The sequence below is a fragment of the Lontra canadensis genome, unplaced genomic scaffold (assembly GCF_010015895.1).
Source record: "Lontra canadensis isolate GAN:19392208 unplaced genomic scaffold, GSC_riverotter_1.0 scaffold4, whole genome shotgun sequence".
Classification (NCBI taxonomy): domain Eukaryota; kingdom Metazoa; phylum Chordata; class Mammalia; order Carnivora; family Mustelidae; genus Lontra; species Lontra canadensis.
Genome location: NW_022630998.1, coordinates 52310825 through 52334538, shown reverse-complemented (window position 1 = coordinate 52334538; position 23714 = coordinate 52310825). Strand labels below are relative to the sequence as shown.

General features: G+C 35.9%; 1 protein-coding gene across 5 annotated transcripts in view; it reads right to left on the bottom strand.

The window, feature by feature from the left end:
* The window catches only part of SLC38A9 (solute carrier family 38 member 9), an 81086-nt gene that overhangs the window by 18703 nt on the left and 38669 nt on the right, over positions 1-23714 (bottom strand). For all 5 annotated transcript variants that reach the window (XM_032850435.1, XM_032850443.1, XM_032850468.1 and 2 more), the window contains 4 exons: positions 23388-23558; positions 16571-16630; positions 13351-13545; positions 11215-11322 (listed from right to left, as the gene is read on the bottom strand). In XM_032850435.1, the coding sequence (XP_032706326.1) occupies positions 11215-11322; positions 13351-13545; positions 16571-16630; positions 23388-23558 (534 nt within the window). The remainder of the gene's footprint in view (positions 1-11214; positions 11323-13350; positions 13546-16570; positions 16631-23387; positions 23559-23714) is intronic.

The following is a 23714-nucleotide window of genomic DNA, read 5'->3' as shown; positions in this document are numbered from 1 at the left end:
GGTCTCCCTCTTCTAATACTTGCTTTGCCACAAAAACACCTTTAGAAAAGGAATCAGAAAAGGGAGAATTGGTCATTTAACATTTTTCAAAGGCTAATCTAAGAGGCACTGCTTATTGGGCTCTCTGCTCACCAGGAAGCCTGCTTCTCCCTCTCCCATTCCCTCTGCTTGTATTCCCTCTCTGGTTGCCTCTCTCTCTGTCAAATAAATAAGTAAGATCTTAAAAAAAAAAAAAAAAGCACTGCTTAAAAATACTCAAAATAACAAACGTCTACACAGAGGGGAATGGTTAAACTATGATACAGTTACTCTGTGGTGTACAGTACATTAAGAATTACGTTCTCGAGAAAGATTTTATGCTATGGCAAATGTTTATGACTCAAATAGCATGTAGAGTATGATTTTTACATTTATTTTAAAAAGTTTGGGGGTATATATACGTATGTATGCTAAGAAAAAAGACTGGAGGGATAACCATAAAAGTTTAAATAGTGGTTATCTGGCTAGTAGGATTTATTTTAAGTTAATTACTTATCTATATTCTCTAAATTTTCTAGAATAAATTCAAAGTTAATATGAAATAAGAATAAAATAATAAATATTTCAAAAGCACTGCCAATTTCTGTCTTTGAGGTTTGCTAACACAAAAATGAAAAACTGCTTTTATGTAGAATAAACCAAGAGTTAAATGAAAACAGTGCTATATCTAGGTGAAGTAGGTGGCAAAGGTGAAGAACAACCTGTCTCAGGGGATTCCTTAGTATAAAAAATACAAACAAGAAAACAAAGTCCACTGACTTTTTGCCATAGATTTAGGAAAGGAAATAAGAATAACTAAGAATCAAGCACTGGCTCTGAAAGAAATCAGGATGCAAGAATTTTAAAATCAATACTATAGTTTTCCATTAAGTTTTTGTTGTTCTGTTAGCTTTTATCTAAATTTTTATTTGTAAAAGCAATTCAGAGTATTTTTCTGGGGTGCCTGGGTGGCTCAGTCAGTTAAATGTCTGACTCTTGGTTTCGGCTCAGCTCATGATCTCAGGGTTGTGGGACTTAGCCCTGGGGTGGGCTCTGCCCTAGGCATGGGGCCTGCTTAAGATTCCATCTGTATCCCTCTCCCACTGCACCCACCTCCCTACCTGTGCACACACACTGTTTCTAAATAAATAAATAAATAAATAAATTTTTCTCAGGCAAATTCTCCCCTTTTCTGTCTATAATTTTTAACTTTTTAACATCTGAGCAGTAAAATAAAATGTGGGGGCAAATCCCACTTCTGTTTAAAAAAAATTATTTCATTTTTTAAAAGATTTTATTTATTTATTTGACAGAGAGAGATAGTGAGAGAGAGAACACAAGCACAGGGGAGCTCAAGAGGTAGAAGTAGGATTCCTGCTGAGTAGGAAGCCCAACGTGGGGCTCGATCCCAGGACACTGGGATCATGATCTGGGCTGAAGGCAGATGCTTAACCGACCGGTGGGAGAAATAGACAGCAATATAATAATAGTAGAAGGCTTCAATATACCACTTTTAACAATTATAGATCACTCAGACAGAAGTACACCAGATGTACATGATAGACATTTACAGAACATTCCATCCAATAACAATACATTCTTCTCAAGTGCACATGGAACATCTCCAGGATACATCATGTTAGCCCACAAAATATGTCTCAACAAATTTAAGAGAACTGAAATCATACCAAGCATCTTTTCCAACCACAATGGTATGAAACTAGAAATCAATTACAAAAAAACCCCAAAAAACAAAAACCAAAAAACTGGAAAAATTCACAAATATGTGGAGATTAAGTAAGATGTTACTGAACAACCAATGAGCCAAAGATGGCTATCAAAAGATATCTCAGTTATCAAAAGATAACTCAGGATGTTGAGATAAATGAAAATGGAAATACAACTTACCAAAACTTAAAGGATGAAGCAAAAATAGTTCTAAGAGGTCATTTTATGGTGATAAACATTCACATTAACAAACAAGAAAGATCTCAAATAAACAACCTAACTAAATGCCTGGGTGACTCAGGTGGTTGAGCATCCGACTCTCAATTTTGGTTCAGGTCATGATTTCATGGTTCTGGTACTGAGCCCCAGGTCAGGCTCTGCATTCAGTGAGTCTGCTTGAGGATTCTCCCTCTTCCTCTGTCCCTTCCCCAGCTTGAGCACATGCTCGCTCACTTGCTCTCTCTAAAATACATAAATAAATCTTAAAAAAAAAACCAAACAACATTATACCTCAAGTAATAATGAGAAAAATAAAGAACAAATTAACCTAAAGTAGAAGAAAGGAAACAACAAAGATGAGAGCAGAAATAGAGACTAAAAAGATAATAGAAAAGATTAATAAAACTAAGCTGGCTTTTTGAAAAGATAAACAAAATAGATAAATCAGTAGCTAAATAAGAAAAAAGAGAGGACTCAAATAAAAAAATTATAAATGAAAGAGGAGACATCACAACTGATACCATTATAAGAGATTACTGTAAGCACTTATACACCAATAAAATGGACAACCTAGAAGAAATAGATACATTGCTAGAAACATACAAACTACCAAGACTGAATAATAAATGGAAAATATGAACAGACCAATTTCTAGTAAAGAGATTGAATCAGTAATAAAAATCTCCCAATAAAGAAAAGTCCAGGCAGTACTAGATTTTTCACTGGTGATTTCTAGCAAACATTTGAAGATGAATTAATAATAATCCTTTTAAAACTCTTCCAAAAAATAAAAGAGGAGGGAACACTTCCAAACTCACTTTATGAGGCCAATATTATCTTGATCTTGGTATTAAATTCAGACAAGGACACTACAAAAAAAGAAATGTATAGGCCAATATCCCTAATGAGCATAAACGCAAAAATCCTCAACAAAACATTAGCAAACTTAATTCTATACCATGATTAAGTAGGATTTATTTTAGGGATGCAAGGATAGTCCAACATCCACAAATCAATCAACGTGATACACCACATTAATAAAACAAGGGATAAAAATCATATGATCAGCTCAATGGATATAGAAAAAGCATTTCACAAACTTCAACATCCATTTATGATAAAAACTCTCAACAAACTGGGTATGGAGGGAATGTATATCAACACAATAAACATCATACTCAACAGTGAAAAGCTGAAAGCTTTTCCTCCAAGATCCGGAATGAGACAGGATGCCCACTCACCAGTGTTGTTTCTAACTTGTCAAATTAGAATGAGTAAATATCCAGCTTTTTCCAATTAACCAATAAAAACTCTTTTTGAGTAACTTTCTTAAAAACCCGAGATTCTTTTCAACAGTTTCAGTGAGATATAATTCATATGCACTTCATCCATTTAAAGTATATGACCATTTTGGAAAGCTATTTGGAAATAGCAACCAAAGCAGAATATACACATACCCTTTGACCTTGCAAATCCATTCTGAGGTTTATACTCAAGAGAAAGGTGTCATATTTTTACCTTAAGATATGTGTAAGAATAGAGTACAACAACAAACATAATACTAAACAACTGGAGACAAATGCCCCTGCACAGTAAAAGATAAACAAATTATGGGTATAGTTACACAATGAAATACCAATGGGAATGAACTACAAACAGACATAACCACATGGAGCAATGTCACAATTTAATGTTGATTGGAAGAAGCCAGACACTAAAGAATGCATATTCTATATTTCTCTTACATGACTTAAAAACAAAACAAAACACAGACAAAACCAACCTTTGGGGTTAGAAGTTAGAATAGTGGTTAACTTTGCAAGGAGATAGCAGCTGGTAAGCATAATGACAGGGACTTCTGGAGTGTTAGTTTTTGGTGTATTCTGAGTGTCTGGTACGTTGTTAGTGAAAAATAATCAAACTATATACTTAAGAGTTGTGCACTTTTATATAGGTATGTTATGTCCCAATAAAAAGTTCAAAAGCGAAAACAAAAAATGGTAGGGCCTACATGTAAAAAAAATATGAAAACAGAAATTCCATTATAATTGGAGGCATTATTAAGTATCAATGAGTGCATGGTAGAATGTAGTCCGCTCCTAATGGAAAGTTAATAACAAAACTATTAAAGCATATATAGTTAGAAAATTATTTTTCTGGTTGTAGATGAACACAATGCTGCTAACAAATGGCAAATCACTGCATAATCCTTGCAGATCAGTGTCTGAAGTCTTTATGAAATCAGTTTCAAAGCATTTAAGTTTTTCATTTTAAAAATATAGTCCTAGATGTGTACTAATTGTTAAAAGTTAAAAGTATTACAGGGCTTCCATCAAAAACCAGCATTCTCTTGCTTCATACCTCCCAACCTCTCTTGCTTCATACCTCCCAACCTGAAGCCTGTTTCCCTGAGGTAATTATACCTCTTATAACTATTCAGCAGACTTCAAATTTATAATCTTATAATATGCTTATATTCCTTTTCCTTTATTTTTAAAATTTTAGACATAATCCATTGATTTTTCCACCAGAAGACTTTAGTCCTACCACCACTCACATTTTCCCATCCCCTACCCCCCCAATATCTTAATTAAAACATCTTTTTTTTTAAGATTTTATTTATTTATTTGACAGAGAGAGATTACAAGTAAGCAGAGAGGCAGGCAGAGAGAGAGGAAGGGAAGCAGGCTCCCCGCTGAGCAGAGAACCCGACGCGGGACTCGATCCCAGGACCCTGAGATCATGACCTGAGCTGAAGGCAGCGGCTCAACCCACTGAGCCACCCAGGTGCCCCCACAATATCTTAATTCTAACTTTGATTTTGTAAAAATCAGTATTCAGTGTTTTAATTTTGATGATTACTCTATATTAGTCACAGTTAAGCCATGATATGTATTATCATTATATTTTCTTATATAAAAATATTTTTGTTGTCCTGTTTTTATGGACATTTATGGAGATTTGGAGGTATTTCCTTTTCCGTTGCCTGTCTATTTAACACTAATTTTTTCCCCAAACTACAAAAGAATGGTAAAGCTCCATTCTATACAACACATCAAATAATCTTTTCCATTTCATTTTCCTTTTGGAAAAAATGCCTAATGGGGCCCTCTGTCTGCTGCTGTGATCCAAGTGGGCTGCTACACAGCTACTTCCTAGTATTTTGTCATTCACTGCTTTTTGGTGGACACATTTTGCAGGGTTTTTTGCTGTTGTGTGTATGTGTGTATATGTGTGTGTTTCTGTGTATGTGTGTGTGTGTGTATGTGTAGAAAAAGAGAGCATGGAAGGTAAAACTTTGTGAGACTTTACCTTCTGAAAATATCTATTGTACTACACTTGATTCAGAATTTTAAGTTGAAATAACTTATCCTGAGACCTTCACGACACTTCTCTCTTCTAGTTTTAGGAGTTGTTAAGAAGTCTGAGACTATACTGACTCCAGACCTTTTGTGTAAACCTGTTCTTCATCCTAGAAGCTTTCAGGGTCTTCTCTTTATTCATGGTGTTCTGAAATCTTATGATGATATGCTTCGGTGTGGGTTTTATTCACAGTGCTGGGTACTGTGGGACCTGTACCTCTAGAAACCCATGTTCTTTGATTAGCAGGAAACTTCTTAAATTATTTCTTTGACAATTTCTTCCCCCTTCATTTTCTCTCTGTTCCTTGGAACTACTTTTAGTTATTAGGCTACCTGGATTAATACTTTAATTTTCATATCTTTTCTCTCCTTCCTTCCCTCCCTTCCTCCCTCCCTATTTTCTTCCATCCATCCAGGATTCCTAAACCACTTTTTGGGAAGTGGGCTTTATCTTTCAAATTTTCTTTGCATTCTTAACTTGTATTATATTTTTGGTTTCTAAGACCAACCTCTCTCCTTCCTTCCTTCCTTGGCACCCAAATACTGTTTCATGGATGTATTACTTTCTTTTGTCACCTTAAGATGGTAATTTTTTGCAAGTTTTCTTATTCTTATTCCCTCCTATTCTCTTTTCCTTTCAAGGTCACCCCCCCCAACCACCCTATCCCCCCACAGACTGAGTTTTTTTTTCATGTAAGAGGCTTTCCACAAACATCTAGTGAACTTTGCCTATTTTTTTTTATATTGCAAAGTGAAGCACACAAAAATGTATATTTAGTAAACACCTAAGTGGTCTGATACAAGCAAGGTACCTGCTATTTCTTTGGTAGAACCCAAATTGCTCAAGACTCTAGGTCTTTGCTCTTGGACTTGTCAGTTTCTCCAGAGGAGAACCCTCTGTTATCCTATGCTGTCAGCATTCTGGGAGCCAAAGAGTAAAGAAAAGAGAATTGGAGGGGTACAGGGAGAGAGGAGAGTCTTACCACTCAATATAACACTTTCACTTAGTCCCTGTTTTCAGACTAAAGCCTTTATCCTACCCTTTGTTGTATGTGGAGAACCTGAGTCCTGAGGCTAACCATTTCAGTTTTTTCCATCTCTTGCTAAGTTGAGGAGGAAAAGGGATTTATAATCAAACCATCTATCTATTCCTTACGTAAACTTTCAAAGAATACTCCCCCCCTTTTTTAAAAGATTTTATTTATTTATTTGACAGACAGAGATCACAATTAGGCAGAGAGGCAGGCAGAGAGAGAGAAAGGGAAGCAGGCTCCCTGCTGAGCAGAGAGCCCGCGGGGCTCAATTCCAGGACCCTGGGATCATGACCTGAGCCGAAGGCAGAGGCTTTAACCCACTGAGCCACCCAAAGAATACGCTCCTTTTTAAGCTCTTTTCCTTACTCTTACTTTCAGAATGACCCAAATGCCTCCAAATACTGAGAGTTTCCATGTATAGCTGAAAATGATCTCCTCTGTGATAGAGTCACTCTCTGCAGGTACTTAAATTTCAGCTCTGTCTGCTTTGCTGTCAGTCTAACCATCTACCAGTTTTCTAGTATCTAACAATCTGTTGCCGTCTCTTTCCTGCTATTGTCTCTGCTATAGTCTGTTTGTGTCTTTTTTTTACATTTCTTGCTTACTTTTTTTTTTCTTTTTTAAAGATTTATTTATTTATTTATTTATTTGACACAGAGAGACACAGTGAGCTAGAGAACACAAGCAGGGGGAGTGGGAGAGGGAGAAGCAGGTTTCCCACTGAGCAGGGAGCCCGATGCAGGGCTTGATCCCAGGACTCTGGGATCATGACCTGAGCCGAAGGAAGATGCTTAATGACTAAGCCACCCAGGTGCCCATTTTTACATTTATTTCTTAACCATTGTTTTAATGAGATTCAGGAGGGAGTAGGGATAAACACCTTTATTCATTCAACATTGTTTATACACTACTTGCAATGCCCTCAGAATTATTATAGGCCTTGGGGATATAATAGTAATAGAGAAGTACAGAAAACAAAAACAAAGAACATCCCTTTTCTCAGGAGCTAGCATTCTTATTAAGGACAACAGATACACAGGTTTAAAAAAATACAGGTATTCCTTACCAACTGAACTTTCATTCTCTGAATTTAAGAAACAAATAGATTAAGAAACATTTTTAGAAAGTCCTTTGTTATCTTAACTTCTGCTACTTTCTATCTGAAACTCAGGAACCAAGTAGATCAGAATAATAGATATCCCTTAATATTTCAATTCATTATTAGAATTAGGAACTTAATAGATTTAGATAACCAGGGATACCTGCATATAAGATTTGGTAGTGATGAGAGCACTAGAGAAAAATAAGTCACAAGAACTGGGAGTGGGCAGGAAGCCCAGGAAGGCCTCTCTAATGATAATAACCATGTGGCTTCCTAAAAAAAGACAAGGTCATTTCATATGCCGGTAAAAGTTAGTGCAAGGATTCTAAGCTAGGAGTATGCTGTGGAACAACAGGGAAACACTGTGGCTGGAGTGGACTGAATAAGTAGAAAGGTAGTAGGGAATGACGGCAGACAGGAAGCCAGGAGTCAGATCACGTAGGATTTGTGGACTATGACAGAAGCTTGCTTTCTTTTTCTTCTTCTTCTTTTTTAAGATTCTTATTTATTTATTTGAGAGAGAGAGAGCGAGCATGAGCAAGGGGGAGTAGCAGGCAGAAGGAGAAGCTGACTCCCAGCTCAGCAGGGAGCCCAACACTGGGCTCCATGCCAGGACTCTGAGATCAGGACCTGAGCCAAAGGCAGAGGCTTAACCAACTGAGCCACCCAGGCACCCAGAGGCTTGTTTTATTCTGAATGAGATGAATGAAATGGGAAACCAGGCTTTTGAAGGTTGTGTTTTAAAAACCTCACTCTGGGGTGCCTGGGTGGCTCAGTGGGCTAAGCTTCTGCCTTTGGCTCAGGTCATGATCTCAGGGTCCTGGGATCGAGTCCCACATCGGGCTCTCTGCTCAGCGGGGAGCCTGCTTCCCCTTCTCTCTCTGCCTGCCTCTCTGCCTACTTGTGATCTCTCTTTGTCAAATAAATAAATAATAATTAAAAAAATCTTTAAAAACCTCACTCTGGCTGCTAAGTATCGAACAGTCTACAGAAGGGGAGGCAGACTGGAAAAGGTGAGATTAGTTAGGAGGCTACTATAATCATTCAGGTGAGAGATTAGCAGCTTGACTAATTCTTTCTGGTGCAAATGGTAAAAAGAATCTGACTAGATTCTCAATTTACTTTGAAAGTACAGCTGACATGCTTTGCAGATATGGAAGGTGGGGGAAAAAAAACAATCAAGTATGATTCTAAAGTCTGGGGCCTGAGCAAGCAGAAAATTGGAGCTACCACTTTTTGAGATAGAGAAACCTTGGAGAAGAGCAGATAAAGCACTTTGGTGGGATGGGGAAACAAATATTTGGTTTTCATATATATAAGTTTGAAATACCTAGTGGATGTCCAAGTGGAGATGTAGAAGGGGCAAGGAGATATATAAGGGTGGATGATAGTGGAAAGATCTGGCCTAGAGATATAAAATTGGGACTGGTCACCATACAGACAATATATAAAGCTAGGTGACTACAAGATATTACTTAGGGAATAAAGGTAGGGAAAAAAGATGTTTGAATAAAACTCTGGATAACTCCATAACTAACTGGTCAGGAATGTGAGAAAGGAGTCATGCAGAAGAATCAAGAGAAAATGGGGTTTTAGAAGTTCAGAAAATGTTTTAAGATGGAAAGAGCGACCAAATGTTATCCTGCTGCTTTAAGCTGAGCAGAAAGAGATGTGAGAACTGGACTTGGCTAAGATGGAATTACTGGATACAGTGGAGTGACTGGGGCAAAAGCCTAGCAAACATGAGTTTAAGGCAAAATGGAAGGAGAAGTAGAAAGAGTGAAACAGACAACTCTCTCAAAGAGTATTTCTTTAAAGGGAAGGAAAGTAAAGTAAAGCTAGAGGGGAATGTGAAATTATCTGAGTTTTTGTTTTTAGACTGAGAGATAGATTTTTATCTGGTAGAAATGAAGTAAAGGAAATATTTGATGGTACATGATTAAGGAGAAAGAAGGGATAACTACAGAAATAAAGTCCTAAAGGCAGGAAAGGGTAAGATAAAACACCCATGAGTAGTTTTTCCTATTTTTCCAATTACCTGGGAAGAAGGGCAATAGGATCCACTGCATTGAGAAAGAGAATTTTGGTAACAAAAGTATATAAATAAAGATTTAATCAGAACTACAAGTTTATGTGAATTCTTCATCAGGATAGTAAAGACTTACACCCTCCAAAGTTCTCTGCTTCTTCATTAGCCTTTACTGGAAAAGATTTACGACATATTTTGATTCCTAAAAAATTCTTCACTTACAATAATCTAACTAATTTCAGAACCACAAATATAAACACAAGACTCCTTAATCCTCATGATTCTCCCTTTGTATCATTTAGAAATGAAATAAAGTAAAATAAATGGCTTAATATGTATTTAAATATGTTTTCTTTTCCATCTTCTAAATATTTACACTCTCCTTTTTTTCATATTTCTCTCATGTCCTATTATTAGCAGAAATGTTTATCACTAAGACTCTTTTTTTTTTTTTAATTTATTTGACAGAGATCACAGGTAGGCAGAGAGGCAGGCAGAGAGAGAGGAAGGAAAGCAGGCTCCTTGCTGAGCAGAGAGTCCAATGCGGGGCTCGATCCCAGGACCCTGGGATCATGACCTGAGCCAAAAGCAGAGGCTTTAACCCACTGAGCCACCCAGGCGCCCCCATCACTAAGACTCTTAATATAAATCAGTATGGACCTAATTTTAGAAAAAACATCCCAGACTATTTTTATCGATGAATGGAAACACTAGCCTTAAGTGGTCATTTTCATTCATATCCAATTTTAAATACAATATGGAAGAGAAGGATGCCTTTCAGTCTCTAGTATTTCCTTTATCCTGAATTTACACTGCCTTTTTAGTCTTTATGGGCTCCTTACAGAAATAAAAAAAAAAAAAATCAAAGCTAATGCACCCAGATGATCTAAGTAAACATAGTAACAACTTCCAACAAACAACTCTGTATACTCAGAAAACCCAGGCATGTTATAACAAAAGCAACAGAAGGAATGGTAGACAATTATAATTGCTTCACACAGTAGACAGTTATAATTGCTCAGAATAATACCAAATACTAAATAGACTTGAATTCTAGCCTACCTGAATTAACAGGTGAAGAATGGAAAGAAAGTTGTCTTTCTAAACAAATAAGAGAATTTTGTACTGCTTTCTCTTTACGAGTTTTCAGGATACTAGTGTAATATTCACTTCCAATTTCTAATGTCTTCTCACTTAGCATCATCCATTCATTGCTTCACGGTGCCTTTATCATACCCCAAATCCACTAAATTTGGGTGAAACTTAAGATAATTGCCAAGTTATAACCATGAGAGAAAAAAGGAGGGAGGGAACACTTAATAACCACCATCTTAATTAAAAGCAATTTAAAAAACCATAAGGGAACAATGATATTAATGAATAGTATTATCCACATATGTTAATCAGTGACTACGTTCTAAACTTCTGAAATTCTAGGGGTATGCTTCTCCAGAAAAGTCTAGGAAATGAGTTTGAATTTTTAATTGCATTATAACTTCAATGAACTTCAATTCTCAAGCAGAAATGACAAAGGGCCCTAGTTACTCCTGAGAGAAGAGTGGAATAATTTTAACTGCACTCCCGTTTTTAGCTTAATAGGATTAATAAAAAGTGCTCATCTAAAAAATGCCATTATTTGTTTTATAATAACAATACTTAACAATAGTTAACTAACAGGTCACATTTTTGTAATTTATTGATTATTTGGCCAAAACGGCTTACCTGGTACAAAATACTCTGTTTGCATAAACCAGTGAAATTCCAAATGAAATCCCAAGTGTATGGCCTTAAACGTGACAAGGAAAATCAAATAAAGAACGGACACTGTGCCTGTGAGAGAAAATTCAGAAACCATTTATCATCTTTGTGTGTTTTACAGATTATTTTAAAGTTAAGCTTTGTTTCTAAATTTCAGCGAAGTGTGGAAAATTATTACTCTCATTGATTATTCCTACTAAAACCCAGGTGGGATCTAAAGAATAGAAAGAAGCTACATGAGTTTTCAGAAAGCAAAACTCTATGTAGTAGGCCTAAGAACTAAATGAAGGTAGCTCATATATTGAAGAATGCAAAACTGCTTAATTTATTTAAGAGCTGAGTTAAGTAGAGGACACATGCAAAAAAACTCATTACAAAATTGTAAGATTACACAGGAGGAAAAAAGCAACATGAAACTGACTCTTATCCTTTATATTGGAAATATTAGAGATGGTCAAAATGCTGGAAAAGTCTGTCACAGCATTTACTATAAGATGATAAGAAAGTAAAGAAAGAAAAGTAAGAAAGAAAAGAAAGAAAAGAAAATTAAGAAAGAAGAGAAAGAAAAGATGTGTCTCATAAGACTATTTGAGAAAGGTGATAAGCCAAATAATCCATGAATAATCTGAACTAGTACCTAGAGAACTGTTTGACTGGGTAGTACTACCTGCTAGATGATAAGATTACAGATTCCATTCATAGCTATTCATACACAGGGTGAAGTGTAGGTATTCAGAGTTTTTAGTAATCTAGAAGTTAGAGAGTTTTCCTTTTAAGGAATTAAGTCCAGTCATTATGGAGTAGAGTCAGGAGATTCAAGTGGGTTTCTTTCTATAGGAATTACATACTAATTTCTGTAAAGAGGCTATAGTTTTAAAACAAAGGGCAAGTACAAAAAAAAAAGACAAAAGCAAAATATTCTTAAGGAGGTAGAGAATAATCAACCTGGTTACAAGTCTAGTGATTGTTTTAGCAAATACTTTTCCCAGTTTATATGCTAACGTTAAAAGATCTGTTCCATAGGAAAGTTGGCAAGCAAATCAGGAAACCACCAATGAGCTATATAAGCTCTACTGTGGGTTTGCAGAGTAGCTGATACAGAAACTTTAAAAAAAAGGAGGCCAAAGCTTATATCCCAATGCTTGATTTTCTGTGTATGTCTGTGGCAGTCTTGCAGAGAATCCTGTTGTGAGGCAGAGAGGTATAAAGAAACTTACCTCCCCCTTTGGTTTTCTGAAAACCCCAAAAGCTAACTCCTTGATGTGATGAATAATCTAATTATTTTATACTCTACACTGCCTACCAGGAGATCAGATCTATAGGGAGGAGGTGAAACGCTATGGATTATTTGGGGTTATCAATTTTTTATGAATATTATCCTTATCTTTAGTTAACCAGATCTAAGTTTTCATTGGGGATTCCTTTTGTCATCTTAAAGTTCAGTATTGCAAATGAAGATGGGATAAAAAACATTTCTTTAATGATGCAAAAACTTGTGAAATTTCTTCAGTGATTTCGGAAATTTCTGAAAAACTGGACTCATGGTAAGAAGTCTGTACTTTTAAGGAGGCAACAGTGTTCCAGTAAAGAAAAAGCAATGAGGAGGACAGCAAAAGCAGAATAAACCTCATTAGTGTGAGTTAGAGAATGATATTCCAGGTTGAAAGCTAGGTGATAATTCTGTGCTATACTCTTACGTAGAAACTGTAGGAAAAAATATTCCAGTAAATTCTTATGTTTCCAATCCTTAGTAGTGAGAATCCCTGTATTATCCAGTTTGGATCTCTCCTCTCGAAATCTTAATCTGTTTCCTCTAGTTGTACCCACCAAGGAATGAGGAACAGTGGTTCAGTCAGGCTAGAATGGGACAACTAATAATTCATCTTTTAAAAAAAGAACCTGGACTTGAAATGGTCATCTACATTTTTCTCTGTGTCAAACTCCAAAAGAAAACCACAAAGCAGGGTAACATATAAGTCAACAAATTAAACATAGGTGAATAGGCCTGGTAGGTAACTCTCCCCAGCCAGATCATACTTCCACAGAATCCAGTGTGAACTCTATTACACAGAAGCTCCATAACACAGTGTCTCAGCTTACCTAGGATATTAAATTTTGAAAAAAATGAAGGAGATTTGAAATTGAGCAGTGGCAGGAGGAGTCCTATGAGGTAAAAGGGCACTGTCTTGGACTTATTCCACCATTTTTCAAACTGTTCGAGTCCTGTGTCATTGGCATAGAAAATCATAGAGCCATTGTTGGGATGGTCACCACTCCCAGCACTTGGACAAATCACTGCAACAGAAAAGCATCAGGTTAGAGAAGACCATGAAGAATACCAAATGGCTATCCCAGACACTGACACTTGCTCTACCAAACTCAACTTGTATCATGAATAAGTTTCTGCTTTCTGGAAAAAAAATAGAGGATTATATTTGAACACATTAGGAAACTTTTACTTACAAATAATTAAAGGTGGGAGAATCTTAGAAAATTCTGAGGTATATCCTTAATTTCTATGAGAAGCTACAAAATTATCCTACCAACTATCTTTTGGTTCCATTGCCAGAGAGAAAATACTGAACTGAACGGTATTTGATCTTATTTATACAATAATGTAAGAAATATTCAGGGTGACTGTTTGCTACCTTTGTGCTAATAACCCACACAAAGTCCAAAGAACAGGTTTGTTTGTTTCCTTCTTTCTTTTTAGATGGGGGAGGGGCAAAAGGAGAGGGGGGAAAAAGACCATCTCAAGCAGGTTCCACACCCAGTGCAGAGTCCAACATGGGACTCAATCTCACAACCCCCAGATTATGACCTGAGTCAAAGTCAACAGATGCACACCTGACTGAGACACCCACCTGCCTCAGAACAGATTTCCTTAACAATAAACAAAATCTATGAGTTTGGAATAAAAAGTGGACATCATTAAAATAGATGACATGTTAGTGCCAAAACCTAACTTGCTTATAGCTTATGAATCTTGAATTCCAGCAATATGGAATAATTCTCGTGTGAGTTTATCACATTTTATAACAGCCTAATAGCTTAGATGATAGCCAGAGAACTGCTGAGTAAAATACATTTTTCCTAACGCTGATCTTGAAGTGGCTGTCAATTTCTTCTGTTAGGAGAGATGATAAAAATCATTCTGTGTTTCTAATTTCATAATACTACTTTCCTTAATAATCAGCACTTTAAAAAAACAACTCTTAATGCTGGTGAAAAATACTCATAATAAGTAACAAGCATTCTCATCATTAGCTAAAGAGAAAATGATATATTCATTTTAAGTTCTGTTTTTAATTTTATTCTCTATCCATTATATATTTGGCATGCCACAAAGGCAAACACTTACTTTTCTTGCTTAGTCTGCATTTTAACATGTATTTTTTTTTTCTATGTCTGGACAGAAGTAAATTAACTTGAATTTTTTTTTTATGCTAGTAATTACAGTGGTAAACAGCACAGGCTATGGAACTAAACTGACTAAATAATGAATCTTGACTCTCTCACTTAGTAGTTGTGTAACTTTGGGCAAGTCATTAACTTCTCTATGCTTTGGTTTTTCCATCTAGGAAGTGAAATTAACATAATCTACCTTACAGAAGTGCTATAAAACATTTAGGATAATGCCCACACACAATAAGTATCCAATAAAGGTCAACTATAATTTTACATTAACTGAAATGGATTGTTTCATAGTATTTAACACATCATTCAAAGAGAAGAATGCAAAGTAAACTAACTTTGCTGATGGTACTCTCCAAATCAGTGTAATGGGGAACCTTATGAACATATTTTAAAGTTATACCAAAATATGTTAGTGTTTAAGTATTCAAAAGTGTGTGTGTGTGTATGTGTGTGTGTGTGTGTGTCTGTCTATCCACAGAAATGCTGGTACTGCACCCACTCATTTGCTAGTGTAATAAAACACAGGTTAATGAGTTTAATTAAGGAACAAAGACACTGAACAGTAAACACTGAAACATTTGCTTTAAGAGAGGAGAGACTTCCATCTGTTCATTATATCCTCAGAGCCTAGAATAGTTCCTGACACATAATAAGCTTAATAAATATATGTTGAGGGGTGCCTGGGTGGCAGAGCTGGTTGAGCTGCTGACTCCTGGTTTCGGAGGAGATCATGTTCTCAGGGTGGTGGGATGAGAGCCCCTCATCGGGCTCGTGCTCAACATAGAGTCTGCTTAAAACTCTCTGCCCTTCTCCCTGGCAGTCTGCTCTTCTCTCTTAAATAAATAAATACATCTTAAAACAAACAAACAAAAATATATATATATAGAATGAATTTTCTTCTCATTGATCAATGTGTTCCTCCATCGGAATGATATCAATTTAGTATCTCTGAAATCTAAATATATAAATCTAACATAAAGATACATTAGAAATCATAACATAAAGATAAATTAGGATTTCTGAAATCTAAATCATTACTACATAAAGCTTTGGGCGATGTTAAAGATTAACGGTAAAACTGTTAAGAAGGTTACATTAGCTTTTACATTTTTTTTTTAAAGGTTTTACCTATTTATTTGAGAAAGAGAGAACAGGTGAGAGGGAGAGGCAAAGGGAGAAGCAGACGCCCCACTGAGCAGGGAGCCCTACTTGGGGCTCTATCACAGGTCCCTCAAATCATGACCCAAGCCAAAGGCAGATGCTTAACTGACGGAGCCACCCAGGCACCCCTACATTAGCTTTTAACATTCACTTTCCTCATGACTGCCACAGTAGATAAATCCACAAGCCACAAAGATTTATTTTTAACAAATTAATTAAAGGAAACATTTCTAAGAAATTAAGATTTTTTTTTTAAGTCATGCCTTCAGTTTATTTGTCTGTATTTACTAACCTTTGTTCATTATTAGGAAATTATTTTCCAGGATACAGACTTGTGTATCCTAAGCATTAGTAAATAATACAGCAAATGTCTAAAAAAGTTAATAACCTGAGAACTATGCTTCTAGACTTCCAAAACAATTAGCAAAGATACAAGCTCTTAAAAATATGTATTGACTATTTATAGGCAAACATGGATTCTATAGATGTGAGCTACCATTGTGAACTGTGTAATACGAACTCAATCTTGTTTGGCTCACATTAATACAACCTTTCATGGAGTTTCTTTTTTTGAAACACATTGGTTGCCATCAATTTATTACTGGCTCAGTTAATATAATGGTAATGATGTTGCACCAATTATTTATCTAAAGTAAAGCAATATGTTCCACCTTAAATTCCTTCTGAAGCAAAGTGGAAAATAAAAAAAAACAAGCTAAACTTTAAATTTCAAACTACTTACCAGGGTTGCTATTGTTGGTACTCAGTACAGCATCCGTGTCATTAATGTGATGAATAAAATCTAAAAATTACAGAAAAAACACAGTTTAATATCAAATGAAAGATGCTAAATCAATCACCCCCTAAAATCTTTGATCTACAAAAATCTTTTAGATTTACTGTGTGGTAATATTACGTAGAACACTGAACCAAGCCTGCTTCATTATTAACACAGCTTAACCACTCTCAGCTTTCTTCTCTACTTACAGGAATGATGTCATGGGCTTCAGTTCCCACTATGGAAAATTTTTACACGATTGCAGATTAAAAAAAAGAAAAAAGATCTACCTACACAGCAGAATTTAGTTAAAGCCCTGGAATCAAGATAAAGTATACAATTTTTTTCTTCTACTCATACTAGTTGATATAAGTATAGTTACTTCTTATATAAAGTTCTGAAGCCTGTAGAAGGTGAAAAACAACACTTAGAACAGCAAAACTTATTTGGAGAATCACTTAAAGCTTTTATAAAGTATTATATATGTTTTAATAGACTGAAGATTATGTAATAATTATTGCTCACATATACCACTAAGTTATACTAAAGGAAGTCGCAAAATATAAAGCATATGCAGAATGGGAGAAGATATGTTCAAGTGACATATCTGATAATGGGTTAGTATCCAAAATCTATAAAGAACTCATCAAACTCGGGGTGCCTGGGTGGCTCAGTGGGTTAAAGCCTCTGCCTTCGGCTCAGGTCATGGTCCCAGGGTCCTGGGATCGAGCCCCGCATCAGGCTCTCTGCTTGGCAGGGAGCCTGCTTCCCTTCCTCTCTCTCTGCCTACTTGTGATCTCTGTCAAATAAATAAATACAATCTTATTAAAAAAAAAAAGAACTCATCAAACTCAATACCTAAAAAATAAATAATCCAATCAAGAAATGGGCAGAAGACATTAATAGACATTTTTTTCAAAGAAGACATCCAGATGGCCAATAGACACATGAAAAGATGTTCCATATAACTCATCATCAGGGAAATACAAATCAAAACCACAATGGGATACCATCTTACACTGGTCAGAATGGCTAAAATTAACAACACAGGAAACAACAGATATTGGCCAGGATGTGGAAAAGGGGAAACCTTTTATACTGTTGGTGGGAATACAAAGTGGTGCAGCCATTCTGAACAGTATGGAGGTTCCTCAAAGTTAAAAATAGGGACACCCAGGCGTCTCAGTCTGTTAAGTGGCTGCCTTCGGCTTGGGTCATGATCCCAGGGTCCTGGGATCGAGCCCCACATTGGGCTCCCTGCTCAGCAGACAGCCTGCTTCTCCCTCTCCCTCTGCCTGCTGCTCTGCCTACTTGTGCTCTCTCTCTCTCCCTCTTTGTCAAATAAATAAATAAAATATTAAAAAAAAAATTAAAAATAAGACTACCCTATGACCCAGCAAATGAATTATTAGGTATTTACCCAAAGGATACAAAAATACAAATTCTAAGGGGTACATGTACCCTAATGTTTATAGTAGCATTATCAACAATAACCAAATTATGGAACAGCCCAAATGTCCATTAACTGATTAATGGATAAAGAAGACGTGGTGAATACATATGTATGTGTGTGTGTGTGTGTTTGTATACATATTACCAGAATATTACTCAGCCATTAGAAAGAATGAGATCTTGCCATTTGTAATGATGAGGATGGAGCCAGAGTGTATTATGCTAAGCAAATTAAGTTAGAGAAAGACAAATACCATATAATTTCATTCATATGTGGAATTAAAAAACAAAACAGATGAACAAAGGGGGAGGAAAAAAGAGGGAAGCTCTGATAAGAGGCTCTTAACAACAGAGAACAAACTGAGGGTTGATGGAGGGAGGTGGATGGGGGATGGGCTAAATGGGTGATGGGTATTAAGGAGGGCACTTGTTATGATGATCATTGGGTGTTACATGTAAGTGAGGAATCACTAAATTCTAACTTGAAATCAATATTACACTATATGTTGACTAGAATTTAAATAAAATTTTGAAAAGAAAAACAAAGTATCATTAAAAAGGTTATCCACCATGACCAGGTGGGATTCATTCCTGGGCTACAAGGATGGTTCAACATTCGCAAATCAATCAATGTGACAGAACAAATTAATATGAGAAGAGAGAAGAACCACATGGTCCTCTCAATTGATGCAGAAAAAGCATTTGACAAAATCCAGCATCCTTTCCTGATTAAAACGCTTCAAAGTATAGGGATAGAGGGAACATTCCTGAACTTCATAAAATCTATCCATGAAAGACCCACAGCAAATATCATCCTCAATGGGAAAAAGCTTGCAGCCTTCCCGTTGAGATCAGGAACACGACAAAGATGCCCACTCTCACCACTCTTGTTCAACATAGTTTAGAAGTCCTAGCAACAGCAATCAGACAACAAAGAGAAATAAAAGGTATCCAAATTGGCAATGAAGAAGTCAAACCCTCTCTCTTTGCAGATGACATGATTCTTTATATGGAAAACCCAAAAGACTCCACCCCCAAACTACTAGAACTCATACAGCAATTCAGTAATGTGGCAGGATACAAAGTCAATGTACAGAAATCAGTGGCTTTCTTATACACTAACAATGAAAATACAGAAAGAGAAATTAGAGAATTGATTCCATTTGCTATAGCACCAAGAACCATAAGATACCTGGGAGTAAACCTAACCGAAGAGGTAAAGGATCTGTACTCGAGGAACTACAGAACACTCATGAGAGAAACTGAAGAAGAAACAAAAAGATGGAAGACCATTCCATGCTCTTGGATCAGAAGAATAAACATTGTTTAAATGTCTATACTGCCTAGAGTAATCTATACTTTTAATGTCATTCTGATCAAAATTCCACCGGTATTTTTCAAAGAGCTGGAGCAAATAATCCTAAAATTTGTATGGAATCAGAAGAGACCCCCAATCGCTAAGGAAATGTTGAAAAACAAAAATAAAACTGGGGGCATCATGTTACCTGATTTCAAGCTTTACTACAAAGCTGTGATCACCAAGATAGCATGGTACTGGCATAAAAACAGACACATAGACCAGTGGAACATAGTAGAGAGCCCAGATATGGACCCTCAACTCTACGGTCAAATAATCTTCGACAAAACAGGAAAAAATATACAGGAGAAAAAAGACAGTCTCTTCAATAAATGGTGCTGGGAAAACTGGACAGCTATATGTAGAAGAATGAAACTCGACCATTCTCTTACACCGTACACAAAGATAAACTCAAAATGGATAAAAGACCTCAACGTGAGACAGGATCCTTCAGAATCCTAGAGGAGAACATAGGCAGTAACCTCTTTGATATCAGCCACAGCAACTTCTTTCAAGATATGTCTCCAAAGGCAAAGGAAACAAAAGTGAAAATGAACTTTTGGGACTTCATCAAGATCAAAAGCTTCTGCACAGCAAAGGAAACAGTCAACAAAACAAAGAGGCAACCCGCGGAATGGGAGAAGATATTTGCAAATGACAGTACAGACAAAAGGTTGATATCCAGGATCTATAAAGAACTCCTCAAACTCAACACACACAAAACAGATAATCATGTCAAAAAATGGGCAGAAGATATGAACAGACACTTCTCCAATGAAGACATACAAATGGCTATCAGACACATGAAAAAATGTTCATCATCACTAGCCATCAGGGAGATTCAAATTAAAACCACACTGAGATATCACCTTACACCAGTTAAAATGGCCCAAATTAGCAAGACAGGAAACAACATGTGTTGGAGAGGATGTGGAGAAAGGGGAACCCTCCTACACTGTTGGTGGGAATGCAAGTTGGTGCAGCCACTTTGGAGAACAGTGTGGAGATTCCTCAAGAAATTAAAAATAGAGCTTCCCTATGACCCTGCAATTGCACTACTGGGTATTTACCTCAAAGATACAGATGTTGTGAAAAGAAGGGCCATCTGTACCCCAATGTTTATAGCAGCAATGGTCACGGTTGCCCAACTGTGGAAAGAACCAAGATGCCCTTCAACGGACGAATGGATAAGGAAGATGTGGTCCATATATACTATGGAGTATTATGCCTCCATCAGAAAGGATGAATACCCAACTTTTGTAGCAACATGGACGGGACTGGAAGAGATTATGCTGAGTGAAATAAGTCAAGCAGAGAGAGTCAATTATCATATGGTTTCACTTATTTGTGAAGCATAACAAATAACATGGAGGACAAGGGGAGTTAGGAGAAGGGAGTTGGGGGAAATTGGAAGGGGAGGTGCACCATGAGAAACTATGGACTCTGAAAAACAATCTGAGGGTTTTGAAGGGGTGGGGGGTGGGAGGTTGGGGGAACCAGGTGGTGGGTATTAGAGAGGGCACGGATTGCATGGAGCACTGGGTGTGGTGCAAAAACAAGGACTACTGTTATGCTGAAAAGAAATAAAAAAAAAAGAAAAACAAAGAAAAACAAAGAAAAACAAAGTCTCTGACTGCTTGAAATCTCAAAAAAAAAGCATATGCAGATATCTAAGCATTCAAATCACTCTATAGTTAACGAGAGAATGGATAAAGAATGTGTTTTCTTGTTAGACTGAAGTTACTTTATTCTGTTTGATATTAATCTTTTATAACCTTAGTAAGCCTTAAGTGTTTAATGTGAAAGTTAAATGATATGATAAAAAATGTTGGATTAGATTTTCAGGTCATTAAGTAAGTTAAGTATGTGTGAATTATTCACCTCCACTGTATGCTTGTCAAGATAAAAGCAGGAGAGTACTGCTCTAGGCTTTTGTACTATCTTTAAGGGTTATTAGTGATAAGATTAGAGGTGATCAATTTTTATCTATTTCCTGATGCCAAAGACTCAAATAAGCCTTGTAAAACCTTAACACCAAGTATGGTAGGGTGAATATTCTACCCTCACATCCACATCCATAGGAACCTTAGAATGTGACCTTATTTGGAAATAGGGTTATTAAGTTATATAATTAAGATGAGGTCATACATGTTAGGGTAGGCCCTAAATTCAATGACTGGTATCTTTAATAAGGAGAGAAAAATTTGCACTAAGACAAACTGAGGGAAGATGGCCATGTGAAGACAGGCAGAAATTGGGTGATGCAGCCACAAGCTGAGGAATGCCAAGGATTGCCAACAGTCAATCACCAGAAACTAGGAGAAGATAAGAAGTATTCTTCCCTAAAGGCTTCAAAAGGAGTGGAGCCCTAGTGACACTTCAATTTTGGATTCCAGTCACCAGGACTGTGAGAGAATAAATTTCTCTTGTTTTAAACTGAACAGTTTATGGTAATTTGTTACAGTAGCCTAACACATCAAGGCTCAACAAGGACAATATGAGAAAAAAACAAAACAAAACAAAACAAAATAGACTATAGGCTAATATCTCTTTTGAAAAGACACAAAAGTTCTAAATAAAATAGTAACTCTATTCCTCTCGAAAATAAATTGAATCCAGTAAAAAATAAAAAAATACATATCATGACTGCTAAACTAAGTTTATCTAAGAATATAAGAATGATTTAAATAATATAAAATGTATTCATTTAACTTATCATATTAACAATTTTAAGGAGAAAAGATTGGGGTGCCTTGGGTGGCTCAGTTGGTTAAGTGTTTGACTCTTGTTTTCAGCTCAGGTCATAATCTTAGGGTTGTGAGACAGAGCCCATGTCTGGCTCTGGGCTGGGCATGAAGTCTGCTTAGCATTCTCTCTCTCTCCCTGTCCCTCTGCCCTGCCCCACCCTGCTCACACTCTCTCTTTCCTCTCTCTAAAAAAAAAATAAATAAATAAAAATAAAGGAGAAAAGATTTATGATCATCTCAAGGGATATAGAGTATTAAATGTCTGACAAAATCCAGTACACATTAATAAAAATTCTTAAGAGAATAATAAGCAGGAACATCTTTAAATTGCTAAAGGGTATAACCAATATCACACAATAAACTTAATATTTAATGGGGAAAGATATCCACAGGAACAATATAAGGATGTCTACCAGAGACATTATCTACATAACTTTATACTTTAAAAAAGATAAACATGTATAAATATGTGTACATATAAACATATATTTATGTGTGTGTATATATATAAATATAAGGATATATGTATATAAATATAAATGTGTATATATATATATGTATAAATCATTTAAAGTAATAACTGGATGGGAAGTTTTCATTACTCATGAATGACATAACTGTCTAAACATAAAATCCAGAGTGAATCTATAAAATTAGATTGACACATTTGCTAGATTCAAGACAAAGTTTCCAAAATTAATTAGGTTATTTTATAATAGCAACAAATAACTTGAATTTTTATAATTAAAAAATATATCACTACTTTCTGGGATGATGGAATGGTTTCATGAAGGTGGAATGGTTACATGGATATATTCATCAAAATTGTATGGCTAGGATTTATGTGTTTCTATGAACGTAAATTCTATCTAAAAAAGAGAACTATATCTATAACAACTGAGGTGGGGAGTGGGTATAAGCATAGATCATTTTTTTTTTCAGTGGATAAGATAATGACACCAAGGGGGGAAAAATCTGTTCCTAGGCAGTAAAAACTTCTTTTTACATATAAAGCACAAATACACAAATACACAAAGAGTTTATAAATGGATAAAAGTATGTCTATGATATCAAAACAAACTGAATCAATTATATCTTCCAGAATTACAAATGACTTTTTACTTTATTTATCCCAAGTCCAGAATTTAAGGCTGAAACTAAAACACTGCAGTAGTTACTGTATCTGAAAGTAACTACTGTTAAAGCATATGATATGGATACTTACTAAAAATAAACCTTCCAGTATTAAAAAGAAAATTAGACATAAGCACCCAATAAACTATCATTGCTCCAATGAGAGATACCAAGGAGAAAAGGAGACTTGACCACTGTCCAAAGGAGCCAAAATAGTATCTGCAGACATCTGGATATTCCCAGGTACTGGTATCCACTGATGCTAGATAAAACAAGAGAAAGAATAAAATCAGATGTTACTAATATATCCATTAATCATAATCTGTGTTCCCCCCAATTAACTCAAAATATTTAGCAAAATATTAAGAATATTCCATCACCAGATATTAGAACACAGAATGATATAACAGAAATTAAA